General features: G+C 40.4%; 1 protein-coding gene across 4 annotated transcripts in view; it reads right to left on the bottom strand.

Annotated features, from left to right (window-relative positions):
* Positions 1 to 7,185: 7,185 nt before the first annotated feature.
* Positions 7,186 to 20,506, bottom strand: part of ICA1 (islet cell autoantigen 1) — a 69,065-nt gene continuing 55,744 nt past the window's right edge. The window contains exons 12-17 of one of the 4 annotated variants that reach the window (XM_039549116.1): positions 18,993 to 19,055; positions 18,836 to 18,877; positions 16,396 to 16,428; positions 14,797 to 15,072; positions 9,851 to 9,946; positions 7,186 to 8,119 (exon numbers count right to left, since the gene is read on the bottom strand). In XM_039549116.1, coding sequence (XP_039405050.1) covers positions 7,998 to 8,119; positions 9,851 to 9,946; positions 14,797 to 15,072; positions 16,396 to 16,428; positions 18,836 to 18,877; positions 18,993 to 19,055 — 632 coding nt within the window. In that variant the 3' untranslated portion in view covers positions 7,186 to 7,997. The remainder of the gene's footprint in view (positions 8,120 to 9,850; positions 9,947 to 14,796; positions 15,073 to 16,395; positions 16,429 to 18,835; positions 18,878 to 18,992; positions 19,056 to 20,506) is intronic. The other 3 variants (XM_039549117.1, XM_039549118.1, XM_039549119.1) reach the window with 3 other exon arrangements.

Genomic DNA, 20,506 nt, shown 5'->3' with positions numbered 1-20,506 from the left:
TTACCTGACTCATGGTAAGACTGGCCCCAAGCTGTTTGATGTTGTGGGTCAGGTGTTTTTTGTGGTTGTTTTTTTTTTTTTTTTTTTTTTTTTTTTTTTTTTTTTTTGTTTTGTTTTTTTTCTTATATGCCCTGGTGCACAAACTTAAGCACCTTGATAGAGATTTTGACATTGCTGATGGTGTATATATTGGATTAATCTTCCCTGGAGAAAGGCACTTGTTTCACTTTGGCAGTTGACCCTTGCAGAAAGGAACTTGGTTTGTCTTGGTGATGCTACACAACAGGACTTATAAAAGCATCTTCTTGTATTTTAAAACACTTTCCTTTTTTCACTTGGATAACAGCCGTTAAAGAAAACAATATTACGTACCTCAACCTCAATTAAGCCCTGCATTAAATACTTCACGTGTTTATGGGGAACAGAGATGGAAGCCAAACCACTTACAGACAAGCTGCACTGTTCATTAAAAACCACCCCAGGACAGACAGTTCAATCTGCTCCTCCAAATCTCAAGTAGGAAAATGACCATTATGTATTTTTAGTGTTTTTTCAATTGCATTTAATATTTGCTAACAGGATGGGCTGATAAAATGGATGGGGGCAAGAGGAGGGTCTTTAAAGCAGTGTCAGTGCAGCCTTTCTTCCTGAATGCCTCTGTTTGCTTTTTCATCTAATTTCCTTTTATGTTTTGTTTTGGCAACATTCCCATGGCTTAAACTGCAAGCAGTGAGATGGACCTGCACACTCTGAGGTCTAGCCAAGCTTTGAAGCACATCAGTAGTAACTTACGAAGGTTGCAAAGGCCGGTGAAGCCTAGAGGTCTCTTGCCTCCAAGGAGACCTGGGTCACTTCCTTTAAAAATGAAAGCAAAATTTGCAAAGTGCTCAGTGCTGCAGGGGGAGGGAAGGTTAAGAATTAACAAAAGGAAGGCTTTGTTCAGGTAAGGCTTCTTGTAATCATTTCCCTACATGAAGAGCAGCCGTGGCTGTGAGTATCTTGCATGCGAGCTTGGCTGTGGTTTGGTGACAAGCAGAGGTGACCACAGGTCTTGCCTGAGGGCTGTCGTAGTGCTGCTGGCGTCTCGCCACTGCGCAGCCTCACGCCCATCTGTGGCCTCTGCTGCCTCAAACATGTTATTTTTTTATCTTTTGCGGGGGAGGGTGGAAAGTTTTCAGCCAGATCAGTACCACTGCCTGCTCTTTTCCAGCTGGAAATGACCTGCTATGACAGTGGTGGCCCATGTTTAGATGGGTTTGGGATGCTCACAACCCTGGGCTGTGGGCAGGCTGCTGTGACTTGAGAGCACAGACTGGCCTTTTGGGGGAAGAGACTTGAATCGCTCCAGTGCGTCTGGTCCTTGCAACCATGGCTGCTGTCTCCAAAACCAGGGAAAACTTTGCAGGAAGGGCTGGATCAGCCCAAGACCCAGCTGAACCACAGATCAGAAAAGTCCCCCACAGGACTTGTCTCATTCTTTGTGTTGTCTTCTAAAAATCTTTCTGACAATCAGTTACCTGCAGCTCTCTGGTGTCAGGCTTTGGTGTTCTGTTCTGAAGCTCTGGTACTCAAGTTCAAGGTAGAGATGATCATGGGAGGACCACACAGACTGCCAAACCAGTCCAGAAAAAGCAGCAGCTCTAACAGCAAAGTGGCCCGTGATTTCAATTCCTGTGTTTTATGTGTCAAGGGTTTATTCTGAGGATTGTACCTGGAATAATAGGAGTTTGGATTTTTTCCTTGTTGCATCCTGCTCCTGTTACATTCAGCATATTTGTTTCCTGCAGGCACCTGTTATCCATCCATCTAGATGGAGAGAAGGTTGGATGATTTAGCTGTGTAGCACTTTTAAAGTTGTTTTTCACCTCATTCCAGCCTGTTGATGAAGCAAGCGTATGGCTTCCAGCACCTGTCCTGGGGCCTTTCCTACTGCCATAATAGCTGTGGAAGTCCAAAATAAAAGAAACACTCTGCAGAGTAAGTTTCTGGGATAGAGGAAAGACTTTTGTTTAAAGAGAAGACTGGCTGTAACTTCCTTAACAGCTTAGGTAGGTCTGCTCTCTTCTAAAATTGATTATCTACGTTTTTCCCTCATTTTTGAGTATTCCTTATCCCATTAAGATTCTAACAGCAACCAGTGTAAATAGCTGGCAGGTAGTGTCAGCCAGGCTTCCACCTCCAAGCTACAGCATGCTTCTCTCAATTTAAATTTTGTAATTTTTTGCAAGCAGCCAAAACTTCAAACCCACTATGGATTAATTACAAGGCTGGGCACAGCAAGCTTTGGCTATGGTAGAACAGAGTTAAAAGCTGATGCAGCTGCTGGGAGCTGAACACTGCTGCCTGGCAAACAGCGGCCTCCTCACTTGGTCACGGACTCGCAGAATGGTTTGGGTTGGCAGGGACCTCTAAAGGTCTTCTAGTCCAACCCCTCTGCCATGGACATTTTTTTTTTGAGATCAGGTTCTTTGTAGTCCCATTGAACATTTCCAGGGATGGGGCATCTCTCACTTCCCTGGCCAAACAGTTCCAATGTCTCACTACAAAAAATTTCTTTCTTACGTGCAATCTTACACTCTTTCTGCTAAAAACCTGCCTCTTGTCCTTAGGCCTCGATAAAGTCTCTCTCAGTCTTTCTTACAAATGGTATATATTGAAAAGAAAGCCCCCCAGTAAAGTCTCCCCCCAGAGACTTCTGGACCACAGGCTGAACAAGCCCAGCTCTCCCAGCCTTTCTTCATAGGAGAGGTGCTCCAGCCCTCTTGACTGGTTTACTGGCCCTCCTCTGGACCCACTCCAGCAGGGAGAGCTCCTGTGCTGGAAAGTACCTTGTCTGACTTAAGGAGAGGGCTATACTGGTTTGTAATTAGTCAGTGAGGGAAAAGCCAATTTTATGCTTGGGAGAGCACTGTTAATGAATAGCCAGGTAATGGTCTGATTGACTGCAAGGCCAGACCACCTCGGCGCTGGAGGCTGGATGGTTACCCAAGGCCAGACTTGCTGGACCTGCAGGGCCTGTTTGGCAACGGTGCCCTTGTTTACTGTCACAGGAGAGGCTCTGTGTGTGTGCACTCTGTGTGTGTGCACTGTGCTGGGCTGAGCACACGCAGAGGAAGGATGGCAGCTCCAGCAGCTCTGTTGTGCTTGGTTGGCCAATGAGGTGCTAGACCATCTCAGCATTTCTGCTCCTCAGCTGAGGCAACACCTCTGCTGCTTGGCTGTTGGCAAGCCTGCTGCTTGCTCTGCTTCCTGCCTCCCCCATATGGTGGCTTGTTTAAAAATAAGACATTTACAAGGAGCAGAAGTCGTAAAAGTAGGCTAACCAGAGGGGAATTTGCAATAACTGCTTTTGAAGGGAGCTTGAAGAAGTGAGGAGAGACCCAATACCAGCAGTGGCACCTTTACCATGTTAATTCTTGCTGCTGCTCTGAGATCTGATCATCTTAGCATGATGAGATCCAAGCATCTTGAGCACTGAGAGAAGACAGGAGTGCCCTTCCTCTGCTCTGGGGCTATTCCACCCCACATACTCTGAACAGCAGAACTGGACTACACCCACCATTCATTCGCTGGCGGTGCTCATTCAGTATCCCCTGGCACTCACAGTGGGATGTGATGGAAGGTGGCACATAGCAGCTGATGGAGGCCCCAGGAAAAGGCATGATGGCAGTACCTGGGTGCTGTGTCCTCACATCAATCTCATACCCTGCTGAGCCTTTGCAGGCTTAGATCCTGTCAGGGCTTGTAGGCCATGACATTTCTTGTATTCCCACTTGCAGCAAAGCTGCTTGCTGGTCACCTTGTTGCTCAGGTGGTCCCATTTTTTCCTAGCATGTGCAGCCCCTAATGTTTGCAGGGAATTTAAAAGGATGTTGGGAGAAGGCAGGTGGCTGCTTGTGGCCAGTTGGTTCTGCTTCAAAGTACATCAGTGTCATGCTCACGCAATGCTGGAGAGGGAAACAGCAGAAGAGAACAAGGTGAGTCCTATTCTACTCTGTTGGAATAAATCATGGTCATTTAAGAAGGTCAGAAAAGTTACTTTATAAAGTTATTTGCTAGTTTTCTCTATGAGCTGTTCAATTGCCAAGGCTCACAGTCCAATCCCTCTGAAGCAGCTGCTCTGAGATTTGTAGAAACCTTGAATCACCAGAATCAATTACATCAAATTTAATGAACTTCACAATAAAGACAGTTAATCAATTGCCACTGTTTTTCATCTGCCATAGGGGTTCTGCAGCTGTTTTTATTTTAAAACAATCCACTACTCAACCAGAATATGCAACTGGAATGAAGCATGTTAAATCAAGATGAACGTTGTGTGTAGAAAAATCAATCTGTAATTTTCCCAGGATGATGAACTGCCCCATTGTCCCAAGCACTGCTGACACTGAAAGCACAGACAATCCTCTCAGTGGCGCTGGCCTGGGAGGGACTCCACGGCCCAGGCTGCCGAGGAGCATGTGCCAGACACTTCCTTAGTAGTAGGGAGGTATTGTTTGTAACTCTGTACTTAAGATTTTTTGCCTTAACAATGTGTACTTGCAGGATGGTAGCTTTCCTGCTCTAGTTTTCAAATTCAATAAATCTGTATTAATTTTCAAATTCAATAAATATGCAAATACTGCATTGTACACAGGGATTTCAACTGCTTTTCTTTAAGCAAAATCAATTGTATTTTAAATACCTCTGGCTTCTTCTTTGTTTTTTTTCATTTGAAAGTGTGAAAAAAATTGCATTGCAAATGATTCAAAGCTTAAGTTAATTTCAAAAATTACATATTACAAGAAATCAATGCTTAATATGAACTACTATGAGGAGGGAAGAGAAAAAACCCTGCAGCTGTGGTTTGCCTTGTGTAAAAGGGATGATCATTCTGATGCTTTTCTACCTAAAACCAGGATGAGGATTCAGAACATCTTTAGTTGAACCTCTGTAATGCTCTTAATTGTCCCAGTCAAGACAGGAGTTTAGTTTTTTGTGCCTTGTTTTGGCTTTTTTTTTAATCCTGGAAGTCTATAATCTGTGACCTAAAAACCAAACATTTTTTGAGCCTTATGGAACAGTTAATTGTCTGTTTTGAAGTCAATACAGCCTCCTCTCTGCTTTTCACCTAACTGCTTCAGCTACTAAAAAAATGCTGGAGTGGATGGTCCACAAGTGTTTTAGAAACTATCCAGACAAATGTAATCCACAGCAAGTTTAGCAACCACAGACTTGCTTAAAGTTGCAAGAATCTGTTTAATGATTTTGTGGTAACCCAGCTGGGCTAAAGAGCAGCCTGGCTCTCCCTTGAGCGCCTAACACTAACATTTTTGGCATTGCAGATAATTACAGCTTGGGATGAAGAGGATTTGGGGCAAACAGTCTCTGTTATGAGTACAAAATAGCACTCCTACATGTAAGTGCACCCCAGTGTAAACCTTAGATACTTCCCAGTTAATCCCCTTAGTAGATGTCTTATTTACTGCCAGAACTGCAGCCCAAAGTTGTGAGTTCAGTCCCCTCTTAATGCTCAAGAAAGTTACAGAGTGCAGAACAAGGCAGCTCACTGAGCAAGGAGCTGCCACTACCAAAGAGTAGCAAATAGTGTGGAAAGAACCAAGTTTTATCTTTAGAAAGAGTAAGGCACCGACATCAGATTCCATGTCTTACGTGCCTCAGGGCCCCGGCTGGGGTGGGTACTGTGCAAAGAGAAGATCAGGCCATCTTTCTCCACTACACACGAAAATCCACTGCTAAGTATCTGAAGAACTTCTCTGGCAACAACTGAAGTACTTTGGCACTTCCAGGTTATGGGATGAGATAATGAACATGACAGTTTTGAACAGGGGTGTTTAAAACTTGCTGAGGATTGAGCCTGATGAATTCTCGTCAGTCTAACCTCGCATCCACTGATAGCACATGGCTTTTTAGATAGGAGGCACCAAATGCACATTACTGCTGCTCAGTGCAGCCATCCAACCATGTTCTGCTGCATTCAAGAAGTTGGCCAATTCAGTGAACTTGTACATTTATATAGTTATTTTCAGGTACTTAGTTACCTAATAGACCATGAGGCAGGGATTCACTGAGTGGACAGATAACTGGTTGTGAAACACTTTACCAACTAAAAGGAAAACCAAGCAAATTAAAAATGGCTGAATATAAATAAATAATATAAATGTCTCTACTTGGCACTGGTGAGGCCACATCTTGAGTACTGTGTCCAGTTCTGGGCCCCTCAGTTTAGGAAGGACATTGAGATGCTTGAGCGTGTCCAGAGGAGGGCAATAAGGCTGGTGAAGGGCTTGGAACACAAGCCCTATGAAGAACACCTGAGGGAGCTGGGGTTGTTTAGCCTGGAGAAAAGGAGACTTAGAGGTGACCTTATCGCTCTCTGCAACTCCCTCAAAGGAAGTCGTAGACAGGAGGGGGTTGGGCTCTTCCACCAGGAAGCAACTGACAGAACAAGAGCACACTGTCTCAAGCTGTGTCAAGGAAGGTATAGGTTGGATATTAGGAAAAAGTTTTTCACTGGAAGAATAATAAAGTACTGGAATGGTCTGCCCAGGGAGGTGGTTGAATCACCATCTCTGGATGTGTTTAAAAAAAGACTGGACATGGCACTTGCTGCCATAGTCTAGTTGAGGTGTTAGGGTATGGGTTAGACTCGATGAACTTGGAGGTCTCTTCCAACCTCGCTATTCTGTGATTCTGTAATAAATTGTAAAGCAGGTCCTGTACAGTACATAGAGCTTGTGCTCTTAACTGGCTACTGACACAGCCTCAGGGTGCGCCAGGGGTTGTCCAGGTTGGACATATGGAAGAATTTCTTCACTGAAGGGGTAATCAGGCATTGGAATGGGCTGCCTAGGAAGGTGGTGGAGTCACCATGCCTGAAAGTTTTCAAAAGACAACCAGACATGGCACTGAGTGCTGTTGTTTAGTTGGCAGGGAAACTGTTTGTTCCAAGGTTGGACTCAATGGTCTTGGAGGCCGTTGCCAACCTTTATGAATCTATGAGCCTTTTCCCCTTCTGTTGCAGGGAAGCAAAGGGACACCACATTGAGTTCAAATTTTCTCACTGTCCTACTGGATTACTATTCAGACACAAAGGGTTTGGTACTGTCTAAAAACTGGTCATGTTTATCTTCAGATGCTTATGTATCAATTCAACAGCACAACAGCATTCCAGTGGGAATAAAGTTGTGGTTTTTGTCAAAATCATTTTATTAAAGAGTTAATGTCACAACAAGCTCAAAATAACACATGCTTCAGAAATAAACTGGATGAGAAATTCTCAGAACAGAAACAGAAATGGATTGAAGGCATGGTAAAGCATCAGTTCCAAGAAACTTTTGCAAACAAGTGCAAATTCTGTTGGTGCAATGGAGAAAAAACTCAGAAAAGAAGCCTCCTGGGCATGACTTCTCTTTATGTAGTGCAGTTTGTCACATAAGTTAGATTGGGAAGGGCACAATTTCGATGGCTGCACAGACCCAAATTTACGTCTTCGATAATTAGCTCCAGCACAGGTTTTTCAACTGTGAGTACTAACAAAACAAATTAGTTGACATTTTAACATAGCAGTAGTAGATATATTATATATGTGATAGATGTTTGACTCATGCAGCCTCTTCAGTTACATGATTTTTTTTTTAATTTACTCAAGAAACATTATAAAAAAATAGGTTTGCAATTTGTATTTCACTCTGGTGTTACCTCCACATCACCCCAGGCAAAGACAGTGTTTCAGCAGATAATCTAATTTGGCAAGAAATCTGCCCTAGTTCTTAACCTCATTTTTCTAAGTCCACGTAGAAAATAAATGCGAACTCTTTATACAAAACAAGAGCAAATAACTGTACCTATAGAAAAGGGGATTCATTCCCTTTAGTTTTATTATCATGGCACATACTTTATAGTTTCACAACAGCATACTAATTTTCATTTAGTATTTTTAAACTCCAAGAGAGTGTTGATGAAGGGAAGAATGTGAGTTACCAGAGGCAGCTGACTCATGCATTAAGCAATTCATGTTCTTTATCAGTTCTCCCAACAGCATCGGGATTGGATAATGGGTCAAGGTCAGCAAAGAGACTGAACCAAGCAGTCAAGTCTTTAGGATTCTTTGTAGATTCTGGAAAAAAAAAAAAGAAAAAAGAAATGCACAGACTTGTCAGCTATTTTAAAACAAAACTGACTGAATGTTTAACTGAGGTCAAACAAATGCCATGCTATTGTTTAATTTATTACCAAGGGCACTTCTGACAAGAAAATCGGAATGTGTGATTTTAAAATGAGCATTTTAAAACACTATCAGAATATAGAACTTCAGTAAGAATGAGGGTTTTACATGTCTGCTATGTATTTTATATGGCTCCTGCCATGACAAGTACAGGAACACCTTAACTAGAAACAATATCACACTGTCTAGCTTTGTTTCATAGAAGGTATTTTGAGTGTGCCCCTGCATGCCTGCAAACAAGCAAAAGGAAAGTGAAGGAAAATTTTACTTTCACCCTCTCTTACAGGACTAAATTCCTTTGCCTAAATCCAATTCATATGACTGTTCTGTCTCCCCTGTATACAACCAACAAGGTCATTACTCATCTGGAATGAAGTTTTAATGGGAATGCATTGGCTGGAGAGAGAGAGAGAGAGAGAGGTTATGTTTGATAGCCAGTCCCCAGTACAGCTTCTACTATTGTTTTGATGGATATAGAAAAAATATGAATAGGGAATAAACCAACAGCAGGTGGACTATTTCACCTCTGTGTCCACATTGACATATGTATTTCACAGAAGTCTCCTGCCTGTTCTTATTCCCACTGGGCAGATGTTCAGGTTAAAGCAGTAACGATTTTGGCTGCTATGAAGAAGGTCCATCTCCACTAGCTTTGTTTTTGTGACCCCATGCCATATTACACTGATAGTGGAATAAGATGTGCTCTTCACTCAGAGACATAATGGCACATGACAGCTTTCTTTGTGACACAAAGAATTTACAGGCAAAATAGGCTCTGCCTGGCATGACACTCCTCTTGGTATTTGCCACTTCGAGAACCACAGACTTCCAAATAGCTGAAGGCTGTTCCTTCTGCTGGTGCCAGTCCTGTGGCTGTGTAATCACACTGATTTCCAAAACAGTTTCCAAAACACCTTAACCCTCTTTTCTTTTTTTCTGCTGAGCTGAAAAATGTCAGGGGAAGGAATACATGTCACCCCTTTCTTCTGCACTGACCATCTCTGACTTTGCTTCTGATCAAATGTGAATGCACAAAATTGGCTACAAACTGGAAAAGGAATTCAACATAATCCTGGTTCACTTATCCAGAAAGCAGTAGTCAAAAATCAGCAAGGCTTTGTCTTGGTAGATGGCAGGACTGCGCTCTTGGCTCAGTCGCAACAACTGAATTAAGTTTTAAACAGATGATTGCTGATATATGTTTATCAACAAAATTTGCAATTGGGGCTCTTCTGCCTTATCAGTAGCCTGTATTTTAGACTCAATGCTAAACCCTAGAGCTACAAAACATTGTTTAGCTCAGACAAAGTGCATGCAGATGCTATTCTGTGTTACTCAAAATTAAAGTAGGTAAAAGAAACTGTAGCTTCAGCTCATTTGTTATATAGTAAATTACTCTTTTGACATGCTATTAGCACTAAGCCTACCACAAATATACATACACACACATATCATACACCTAATTAAGGTGAAACAAAGTAATCAGGGAGCACAAGACTGAGCTGTCGTTACAACAAAAATAAGTTTTGTTATGACAGTAACTGAGGAGACAAGAGACACTATGCAAGATACAAGAGCTAAAAAGGAAAAGCAAAGTCACTGAAAAAAATACATTAATATCACCTTTCACAGGCGTCTTGTCATCATTCACATTCAGGCTGTGTGGTTTCTGTGCTGGCTGTGGTACTGACGGTGGGCTCACACTGCTGGCTGCCCATCCTAAAATTCAGGAATACAGCAGCATTAGCATGAGGAGTGACTTTATTAACTCCAGCACCCCAGAGTCTGGCAGCATCAGACAGCAGAGCAGAGTATTAGGTTTATGGCCATTCATATCTGTCCTTGTACACACAAAGTCAGTAGTCAGACTGCAGAGGAGCAACATCCTTCACAAGAGAGTATCTACACATCACTTTCATCATCTCCAGATTCAGGCAACTATACTCTTTTCAAACCTTTAACCTGGCTAAAAAGGATTTTTGTTTCTCATATTGAATCACCGTTAATACTCATTCACAGAAAGGCCAGTTCAGTAATCAAGTCAAACACAGCTGTAGGGAGAAGAATCACTTACATTTGGGTGGAAATACCACACATAACAAACATTTTTTTCCACCTTTCTTTACTTCTGAAGTTCCAAAGACTTCCATGTCATCCACTGTTCAAGACAAAACCTTATTTAGAGACCTTAGATTTTTTTAGTTAATTTTGAAGTAATTCTGAAAAAAAAGATAATTTATTGCAAAACACTGAAGAATTAAATTCAAGATTAATTACTTCGAGTTAACTTAAAACTATATTTTAATGAGTATTTCTTTTTGTTCTTTATTTGAAAGGATCTTCTCAGCAAGAAGAGAGCAACTATGCAGGAAAAAAAGAAACAATTTTTACATGCATATTCTATATCCACAAAAGAGTAATGATAATAGAGTTAATGAGGCCAGATAACAGGCTGGTAAAGTGAACTAGGGGTAGTATACTGCAGAAACATATTAGGAAAAGACCAAAACAATTTCTGTCCCTGACTTAAGGTATTTAAATTCATATCCTTTATTACATTTAGAGGACTGGAGATAGTATTTCTAATTTAATTAATATCTCCTTTAAGTTTGGCCTGGTCAATTATCCATCTAATTTGGCAGTATCACAAACAGGATGCTCATCTATGCACCCAGTTACCATTTCCTTATTCAGTCTCTTTTTTCTAGAAGTTCATGCTTTCCTATCCTTTTTTACTCTTTTTGTCCTTCCTCCCCTTACTTTCCACACTTTTGGGAGCCCTGTCAGATACTGGCACCCAGCATCCTGGCAGGTAATGCAACAACCACATCAGTCACATCAACCCTTCCTCTCTCAGCAGATTATTCTCATCACTTTCTGATCTTACCTTGCCTATAAAATGTCTAAGGCCCAAGCTATGTCATAAAAAGAGGCAAGGAGAGTTTTTCTGTAAAATACATGAATTAGGAAGGAAATTTAAAGCCACAAACATCCTCTGTATCTCTAAGGAAACTAACCAAGAAGTTCTTCAAAATCTGGATGCAGACTGCTCACGTGTATTTGTTCTAGATGAAGGTGGTAAAGGCTCGTGAGCCAGCCTGTGCCCTCTGAAAGTGAGGTTTTAGAATTTAATCTTCCAAGTAAGCAAATCTGAATGATAAATAATGGAAAGCATGGTATTACCTCTTCAGAATGACACACTTTTCCAGGCATTTTCTCTGCTTGTGTCACAAATGAGAATGGCAGAGGACATTATACACAGCTACAGTAGACTGCAATGCTTTTGTGTGCTTGGAGATGCATTGTGAGAAAGTGTTTGATAAGGCAATGAATGACAACAGGTAAAGTCAGCTGCTTAAACAAGTAGAGCCAAATCCTAATCTGATAGAAATGAATGGGAGCTCTGCCAGAAACTTTCTGTGCAAGTCCCAGTGACTTCAGTGAGATCAGGAACTGGCTCCCTGAGACATCATTGATGTTCCTTTACACTGGTGTGCTCAGCAGGTCAGAGAGCAAAACACTTCAGACCAGTGAACTCCTTTGTCATCCTTTTGAGTCCCTGGACTAAGGCCTGGGAGGCAGCACATCTGTGAGAGATGCTGTGGCCTGGCTGTCTGTCTAATGAAATGCAGGTAGCTCAAGAGCCACTTAGAAAAACAGAAAGAACGTAACAATAGCAACAAAAAAATCCAACCAACTACATTGCAGAAAATATGGGATGTTTTCATAATGAAATTACTGATCTATGAAGGTACTGGGAAAGACTGACACAGAATTTTTATTAAATACTTTCATTATGTTTTCATTATGAATTACGTTTTTAGTGAGCTACAGAGAACAACTTTGCCTTTCAAAACCAAACCGCAGCCTATCAGTTTGAAAGCAGTTGTTGGCCCTACGCCTGTTTTGGTTTGCCTGTTCACAGGATGGCTTTGTTACATGAGCAGACAAAAAGGTTATTGCCAAGACAGCAATAAAGGAAACCAAACAGCTTGCTGTTCAGCAAGCATCTTCACAAACATTGCAAAAATTAAATTTAGAAATGGAAATGGTGAGCTGTGCATTTTCGTACCAACTAGAATATATGCACATGTAGGGAGATAAAGAGGAGCCCTTAATGGTATAAATGAGTAAGTAAATGAGGCCCATAAACATCATGAAAAGAGAAAGCCAATGCTCCCTCTGAAAATGTAGAAACGCAACTGAACTACAGAGCTGTATCTGGAGGAGAATCTAAAAGATATGTTGGGAGCATGCTTTGTTTCTATGATATGTATACACACACACACACATTTGTATGTATTTTAAACCAGCACCTGGTAGCCCCATAGCAATTCAGAGTCCCATTGTACTGGATCCTGCCTATAAATACAGCCAGAGAAAACTCTGAGCTGGGAATTCCTGACCCTAACAGTTTATAACCTGCATAGCATTGTGCCTGTTTTACAGATTAAGATCTGAGGCAGAGAGAAAACAAAGCCCCAAAGATTTATGAGCATGCTTAACATAAAATAAGTAAGTAATCCCACTGAAGTTAATAGAAAAGTTAATGTGCTTAAAGTTAAGCATGTGAGTTTTAAAAATATTTATGGTCTTAAGGCCAAATTCACACAGGAAGTATGCAACATTGAGGCTACAGTGTAGCACCTCACACTGAATAATTATTAAGCAGTCCTACCAGTTAGGGGGAAAAAAAAGTGTAGGAGATATGCCACAAGTCCTCAGCAAAAATATAATTCATATATTCTAATATTTCCAACTTGAATGTCTAGATATGCTTATACTCCAGTTAGTATTTTTAAAAAAAAAGTCTCTCTTCTCATATTCAATGATAAGGTCAGATTATGAAAGAAAAGCTGTTAAGTGAAATCAAATGTAGTTTAAGGTTAAAGCTGAGTTTTCACAAGACATAAAATGGACCAAATTTAATCTTCTGTTAAAAAACAAGAAACAAAAAACTTAGAAAGATTATTTTCAGATACAATCACTCAGCTGATTAGCCCTGACTTTTTGAATACTAGTACATCAATTACCACAATCTTCTACCAAAACTTTGGAAACCCATTTGAAAACATCCACATATTTTTCCCTTTCAGTATGGATTTATTATTTTTTTTACTTAAAAAGATTTTGGGATACCATGTTGACTGGAATGGATTTTCCATTTCTAGTGTTCCTTGAATGCAACATACCTGAATTCTGATTCTGAAGTCTCTAACACTGCACCCAATGCCAATGCAAATGAGAGCTAACAGCCACCTTAGAAAGGGTACCCAACCCCGCTTGCTGTTTATACCTAAAAAATATTTTTCCTTCAAAAATATATTTACATTTAAAAATTTAAATTACACTGAAATGTAAAATATATTTAACAGTACATAAAGCTGTGGGGAAAAAAATCAATCTCATAATATTTCTGTTGCTATTTTTAGTATTTGCTTAAAAATCACGTACATTATAAAAATACATCTAAACCTGTGCATCATTGCAAATGTCATTCCCCCATTTTTCATCTACGTGCTGAAGCCAATGAACCCAGATACCTTGCTCTAGGGGTGCTGGTAGTAACTGTATTAATTATAAAGTAAATCAAATTTTCTTATTCCTGCCAAAATGTCACAGGTCATTTTACATCATGTATGACTCTTCCAGTTGCATGGTTTCCAAGAAATAGTCTCCAGGACAGAATCAGTCTGCTACTCTTTTCTGTATTGCTCTTCCCCAAATGGGATTTAAACGACTTGGGACAGAGCCTAAAAAGGCAAAGTCCCCTCAAGCTTGCAAAGCCCTATGAAAAATCCAGCCAGACTGTGAGGAGGACAAAGGTAGGTGCTGCTGGCTGTTTATCACCAGCCTGCTTTCCTCCCTCCCTCCCTTCCTTCCTCAAGGCCAAAGCAGCAGCAGGAAAGTTCTGCCCTAGTTCCCCCCTTTTTTGTCCCCAGCAGTAGCTTGGAAAAGCCAAGAGATTTAACTGCACAGAAGAAAGAGGAGAGAAAGAGCTGCATTAGTAACCAGACTGCAAGAGAAACCCACCTATATGGTTGCTAGGATGAGACAACTCATTCTACCTGACCCATATCCCTGCATGTAATGGTATAGGATGCTTGGAGGGGGGGAAAAAAAAAAAAAAAGAAAGCAACTGATTTTCACGACAATGTTTAAAAATAGTATCCCCAGACAAAATACAGAACTTATTTTTGGTTCCTTGGCCCCTTAACAGAGACAGCAGTTATGATTAAATCAGTAAAACCCACTCAAACATATTTTCTGTTTCAGGAAAAAAAATTATCTCAAAGGTCCACAGAACATTTAAAGAAGCTCAATGAAAACATTCAAGACAGTAATCTTGACTTTAGGTTTTGGGTACTTCATTCTCAAACACTGAATGAGAAGGGCTGGAAAAACAAATTAAGTTACTCACATGTTTTTTCTCCAGGCCATACTCTGCTTTAATTTCAGGGCTTCTGCAGCCATGGCATAATATAAACTTTCACCACACTTCTACATTCCAGAAAACCATACTCTAAACCCTAACCCCAACATACTGACAGAACAAAATGAGCCCTCACCATGTAAGGATGACTGCAAGTCATTCATGTTTTGGTCTAGCAGCTGTGAGGGCAAATAGCCTGATGGTGCTGGTACTGCAGATGATGAAGTGTTCTCCCCATCTCTAGCAGAAGAGTTCATGGTGAGATCAGCAGCCTGTCCAAAAACAGCTGTCCACTCTTTGCTGAATTCCCCCTCATCCAGGGAGGAAGCGTTGAGGATCTCATTCAGTAATACCATGTCATCCTTATCACCAGGTTCTGGCTCCAAGGATCTCACAGACTTTTCCTTTGAAGCTGTCTCAGAACAAGAGAGTGAAGATAAATAATTTTTTTTTTACAGAAAGTAAAGAAGGAACATTTTAAAAATAGCCAATCTAGGTTTTGTATTTTAAGTGAGATGGAATATTTTAGCATGAATATTTATTTTCTCTTTTAGACTCAATTCTCTTGGACATCTAGGTTTATGCCTTATGCAACAAATAATTCCTTGATTATCTTAGATAACCTCACTGCTGTTAAGACTCACTTCTCATTAAAAATAAAACTACAAGTATGCTTAAAAATCTATTAAACACACCGAAATAATTACACAGTCTAATATTTAGATCATTGGAAAAGACTACTTTTATGTTGCTTCTTGAAACATTATATGAAACTCTCAAAAAAATCAGATTGGTATAAACTGAAAAAAAGTAAGACTTGGGGATTATTCTAGAATCTTGTGAGAACTTAAGATCACCCTTATGGCCTTCTGATCAATGCTTGAATTATTGGGGTATTTCCCCATGACAAAAGGTTAGTCTATCACACAGACTTAGACTTCTACACTGATTGGTTCTGTAGTATTTTTTTTCTTCTCATAAGCTGCTGAGAAATAATTGGGGCTCACTTTCCCTCTGACTCCCTGTGCTAGTTTTTCCAGCAGCAGAACTGCAGCTGAAGAAGCTCTTAGATCACTTGAACCATTACTCCTTAAAAACATTTTTTTCCTATTTTAGAATTGTTAAATAGTTATATAAAATACATGAAACTGGAAACCAGGATCCTAATCCCTTTCCAAAATATTTTGAGAGTTAAAGAACTATCAAGGACCCCCAAGTGTTATTTTACTTGGAAACATTTGGAGCTCCACTGTGGAAGTCTGCAGATCACAAAAATGGTGGTTAACAAGGCTGATAATGTTACATTACTGAAATCCAGATCAGTTTATCTTGACTATGATTGTTTCAAACTTGTGGTAAGGCACAGAAGCAACTTCAGTTTTCCAAAGTTTGGGTAGATCAGCCGAACTCTCCAATTTGCATTCAACTTACAAAGATGCTTTTAACCCTTTTGGGGTGGGACATAAGATTGAGAGTAGCAAAGTGGTTGCAACAGGCCATTTTACTGAAATTCAACAGCCTCCTCAGTAGTTTCCTGGTAATAGCTGTAATAATTTATAATGAAATGGTTGAAGTTGAGTCAGACGAAGAAAAAAAGCACAAAACTGTGTTTTAAAATAGGCTCATGCGTCAGCACACACACCTACGTACTAAGAAACAAATAAACCAACACACAATAAAATTATTTTATTCATTACTGAAGTCAGCTGTGAGATTCAGCTCCTTTCTAACTCACATTTTGATATACCTCTGTACTCCCTGACAGGGCCTAAAAATTAGAAATAGAAACATTAGAAACACGTCAATTCTCCTGATGTTCCCACTAGACTATAACTAAAATACCACAGAAAACAATTTGTTCTTACGAATTTTCAGGCTGTTCTCCCATCTTCAGATAAAGAGCAAAGATTACTAACATTGTCCAAGTACCTCCAACTCCCCCACGTTACCCAGCAGGTAAGACAGAGGGTTAATCCACCCTCCCTGCTATTTCAAAGGCCCTTCAGAACTCTATGGGGCATCACCATCTCCAAGCTGTTTTCAGGAAGCCCCTTCATGAACTTGCAGGGGGAGATGCAAAGGGAGCAGCATTTGTAGCAGATCTGCTACGACACAGCACCAACACCACACGTAACCACAAGTGCCCCGAATGGAAAAAATGCAGCAGCACAGCTCAGAGCAAAGCTCTGCTTTTTCTGAGGAATCACTGCAGGAGCCCCATCTTGACTTCAGGAGCAAGTACAAGATAAAGCTTTATGTGTGAAGAGCAGTCAGGTCTTGCTGCAGGGTGTATGACCACCAGAAATCTGAGGAGTGACACATTTTGTGGCTCAGCAATCTTCCTGACCTTCCTGTGGGCACCATGCACCCATGGCAGGGCAGGATAGTGTTCAGGCTCAGGCTGCTCTGAGTAAGCAGCAGCAGCAGCAGCAGCAGCAAGTTTTACTCTTGTTTGCAATAAAGGTTATCTAGAAACCAATCTTGCTTACCGAGATATTACTCATGTGGTATCTCTGCTAGATTACTAGAATGATATGGACTTTCTCACTTTACCTGTAAATCTTCTATTACTTCTTTTCCTGTTTCTGTTTTCACTGCCCATTTTCAGTCAAAATCCTTTTTTCTGTCTGCACATGCTGCCCCAACCTTATAAATGCCCATGAAAAAAGTCCAAACCTTCCAATAAAACACTGAAAGAACAATGTGACTATATTCTTTTTGTAATTGTTTGAACAAGCCTCTAGCAATGCTCATAATTCCTTTGTAAACATACCTCATTTTGCTGCTATTAAAAAAAAAGGGGAAGAGAAACTAAAAATATTTACAACAGTACATGATCAGCAACACATGATAAAGACTTCCTTCTGAAACACACATGAAAGTGTACCTCTCACTATACTGCTTCACTTAAAATAACACAATATTCATTAGCCTAAAGCTAGCTAGTGTGCAAAATTAGGTCAAATGGCTGATATTTTAATAGTGCCATAGCCATCCTTAGCTGATGCAGGCATCCCCCAGCAGTTTTTGTATCAATTTAACTGTTTAGGTAAAGTAAAAAAAAGTGTTCTGAGTGACACAGCTAAGGTTGTATGAGCAAACATTGTAAGTATTATCTGTATCTCCACTAGGAAGGCCCAACAAGGAATGGAACTGAGTAAGAAGAAAACCAGAAGAAAAAAATGCCACTATCAGACATGCACCGACCTTTTCTATTAACCACAGAAAAGAAGTCATTGTTACCTTATCTATCCACAGATTAGGGCTGCTTCTGCAGACAGCTGAGAATCTTCCCTGGTGCCTGCCCTCATGGCTGACTCCCCCCATGGATAATATCCCCCCAGTGCAAGATACTACCCGTGGCAAATACAAAGTCAAGGTGTTTGCAAATGTCCTTGAAGGCAGTGTTTTAAATAACCCAAATGCTCTTGGTCTGACTGACTAAACCACACAAAGGCATTTTTTTCTTTGCTTCATTTGCTTTTTAAGTTGCCACAGTTGTTTTTGTTGTTGAAGGGTTTTTTTACTCATTCTTCTGAGATACACGAGTGAAAATCAATTGAAAAATTATACACAACACTCTGACTTCTTATAAAAACTTATAAAACTTCAACCCAATATTTCACATGTTATCTGGTAAAAAAGCACATCCCCTTGAGCTTCCATGGATCTCACAGAAGTATAAGGACAGTGGATTTAATTAACTCTCTGTCTGAAAGAAGTCACCAGTTCTTACATGGTTTTAAGAAGACTAGATCATTTGTTTCTGATATGTACATTTCAAACACAAAATCTTGTGGTTACTAGTGTATTGCCAAGGGTTGTAGCACAACAACTAAAGAACCAAAATGAAAAATCTGTGATATGTTATAGGAGGGGTAAGGTTTACAGTGGAACCTACTTCAGTTGGGCAAACAGGATATAGCACAGTCTACCTGATCTTGAATTACCTGGTATAAACATTTTATCCCCATTAAGGTTTACTTCGTCTTGTAACATCAAGAATAGTGCTTCTGCTGAGTCTCCTTTAGCACTATTTAAATACTACAGCTGAATAATTTCATTCAACCTTTCAGATTGTGAAAGAAATTAAAATCTAAGATTAAAAGTATACTTGGAGATTATGATTGCAAAGCAAATTAAACATGAAACAGACATGCACAATCACATCATACCATTTTCTTCAGGCTGCAGGTCTAATAACTCATCTATAGCACCTAAAAAAAAAAAAAAGAACAAATAAAGAAAAACTAAAAGCAACAAAGGAAGATCTGCAGTACACTGACAATCACTATGTACACATGTAAAGATAGTTTTCTTAAGTGTCTTCACCTGAGTTCTGCTCGTGGTTACAATGTCCTTGTAACGTGGAAATTACATCCTTGCCATCATCAGCTGTAATCGAGATCCATAAACACGTCAAATTGCACTTGGCAGGAGACCATGCTTAAGAAACAATGTCATTCTAAGATCAACATGCAATGGTTTTGGGATTCATGTTTTAAATGAGTCATGTTTAAAATGAGCCTGGTCACAATGAATGAAAGATCCAAGGTACAAGCATTTCAAAGTGAGGCAAATTTCTGAATAACAACCTTAGGGAGATCTTCCTTTGAGTCCCTGTCTGCTACACTACCCTCTCCAGGCTGAGTGCACCCAACTGAGGCAACTGCAACAATCAGACAGGTCTCTCCTGTCCTCCAGAAGCAGAGAAATTTCTTTTAGAAGCTTGTACCTAGGCCAGGAGAGTGCACAAAAGTGCCAAGACCGTGTCGCTCTCTAAACTGCCTTCCTTACAATGTGTTCTTCCTCATGACACCAACTCTGGGAACAGGGAGAAGGAGTCTTCACCTGAGCCAGGCAATAAGTAACAGCACCTCCTCCACAGGGAAATAAATGGACTAAGACCAATAGGGAGTAAAATGTAGAGCTGAGAGTTATAGGCTATTAGGTGACAAAACACCACTTAAATTCTCAACAAGCTTCTTAGACATGGAGTCAAAACAATCATCTAGATTCTGTTTATCAATGAAGAGAACGATACCCCCGTCAGGTGATTAATCCCATTAAAGACATGTAGCAAAACAAGAGGGATGAGTTACTGCTGAATATGCCTTTCTCTCCCTTATTAACTGTTAAGGCAATCTAGCTCCTAGACAACTAAGTCTGTAGATCTAAAGGCAAAGGAAGGGCTTGGCCACAGTACTGCCAGAACTGGAAGGCCCATCTGCTGGAAGCCTCACACAAGAGGCTGGAAAGGTGAAATAGAATTCTCTATTGGGAAGTAAAAATTGAACCCCAAACTCTTTCAAGAGACTTGCCAATCTCTTCCAAGGGAAACTTCAAGGTGTGTTCAGAACTAAATGAAACAGAACAGTTTGCTGCTGTTCATATCATATTCTCTTCATAAGGCTTTGCTAGGACAGAAATGTGCTCCCAGCACTGCAATCAGCAGGTCATTTAAGAGCCCGTAAGCACATCTGATTGCACTCTATGTAGATATAGGCAGGAGAGGGATAAACACACGTGAACAAATACACATGATGCTTTCATAAAAACACAATGCACAAAGCTAAAGGGGAAAACCCCAAGCCTAAATTGTCTGGCAGAGGGGAAAAGAATACAACTGTTGCTCAAAGCCTGCCTCAGCTGAGTGGTACACATGACGAAGCCAATCTTAAAGGGATCTGTAGTATAGTAAGTGAAAATGCAGAGCAAATGATAAAAAAATTGAAGTTATGAAGCAGAAGTAGTTGGTGAGGAAAACTAAGAAGCAACACAGCTCCCTCACTAGAAGCACTGTATCTGTATGACTTTAGAGCATATGGGGTAGTTTAAGAAAAAAA

This window comes from Corvus cornix, chromosome 2, assembly GCF_000738735.6.
Source record: "Corvus cornix cornix isolate S_Up_H32 chromosome 2, ASM73873v5, whole genome shotgun sequence".
In the NCBI taxonomy this organism is placed as follows: Eukaryota; Metazoa; Chordata; class Aves; order Passeriformes; family Corvidae; genus Corvus; species Corvus cornix.
Note: the sequence above shows the minus strand (reverse complement) of the source record. Positions and strands in the feature narration are given on the sequence as shown.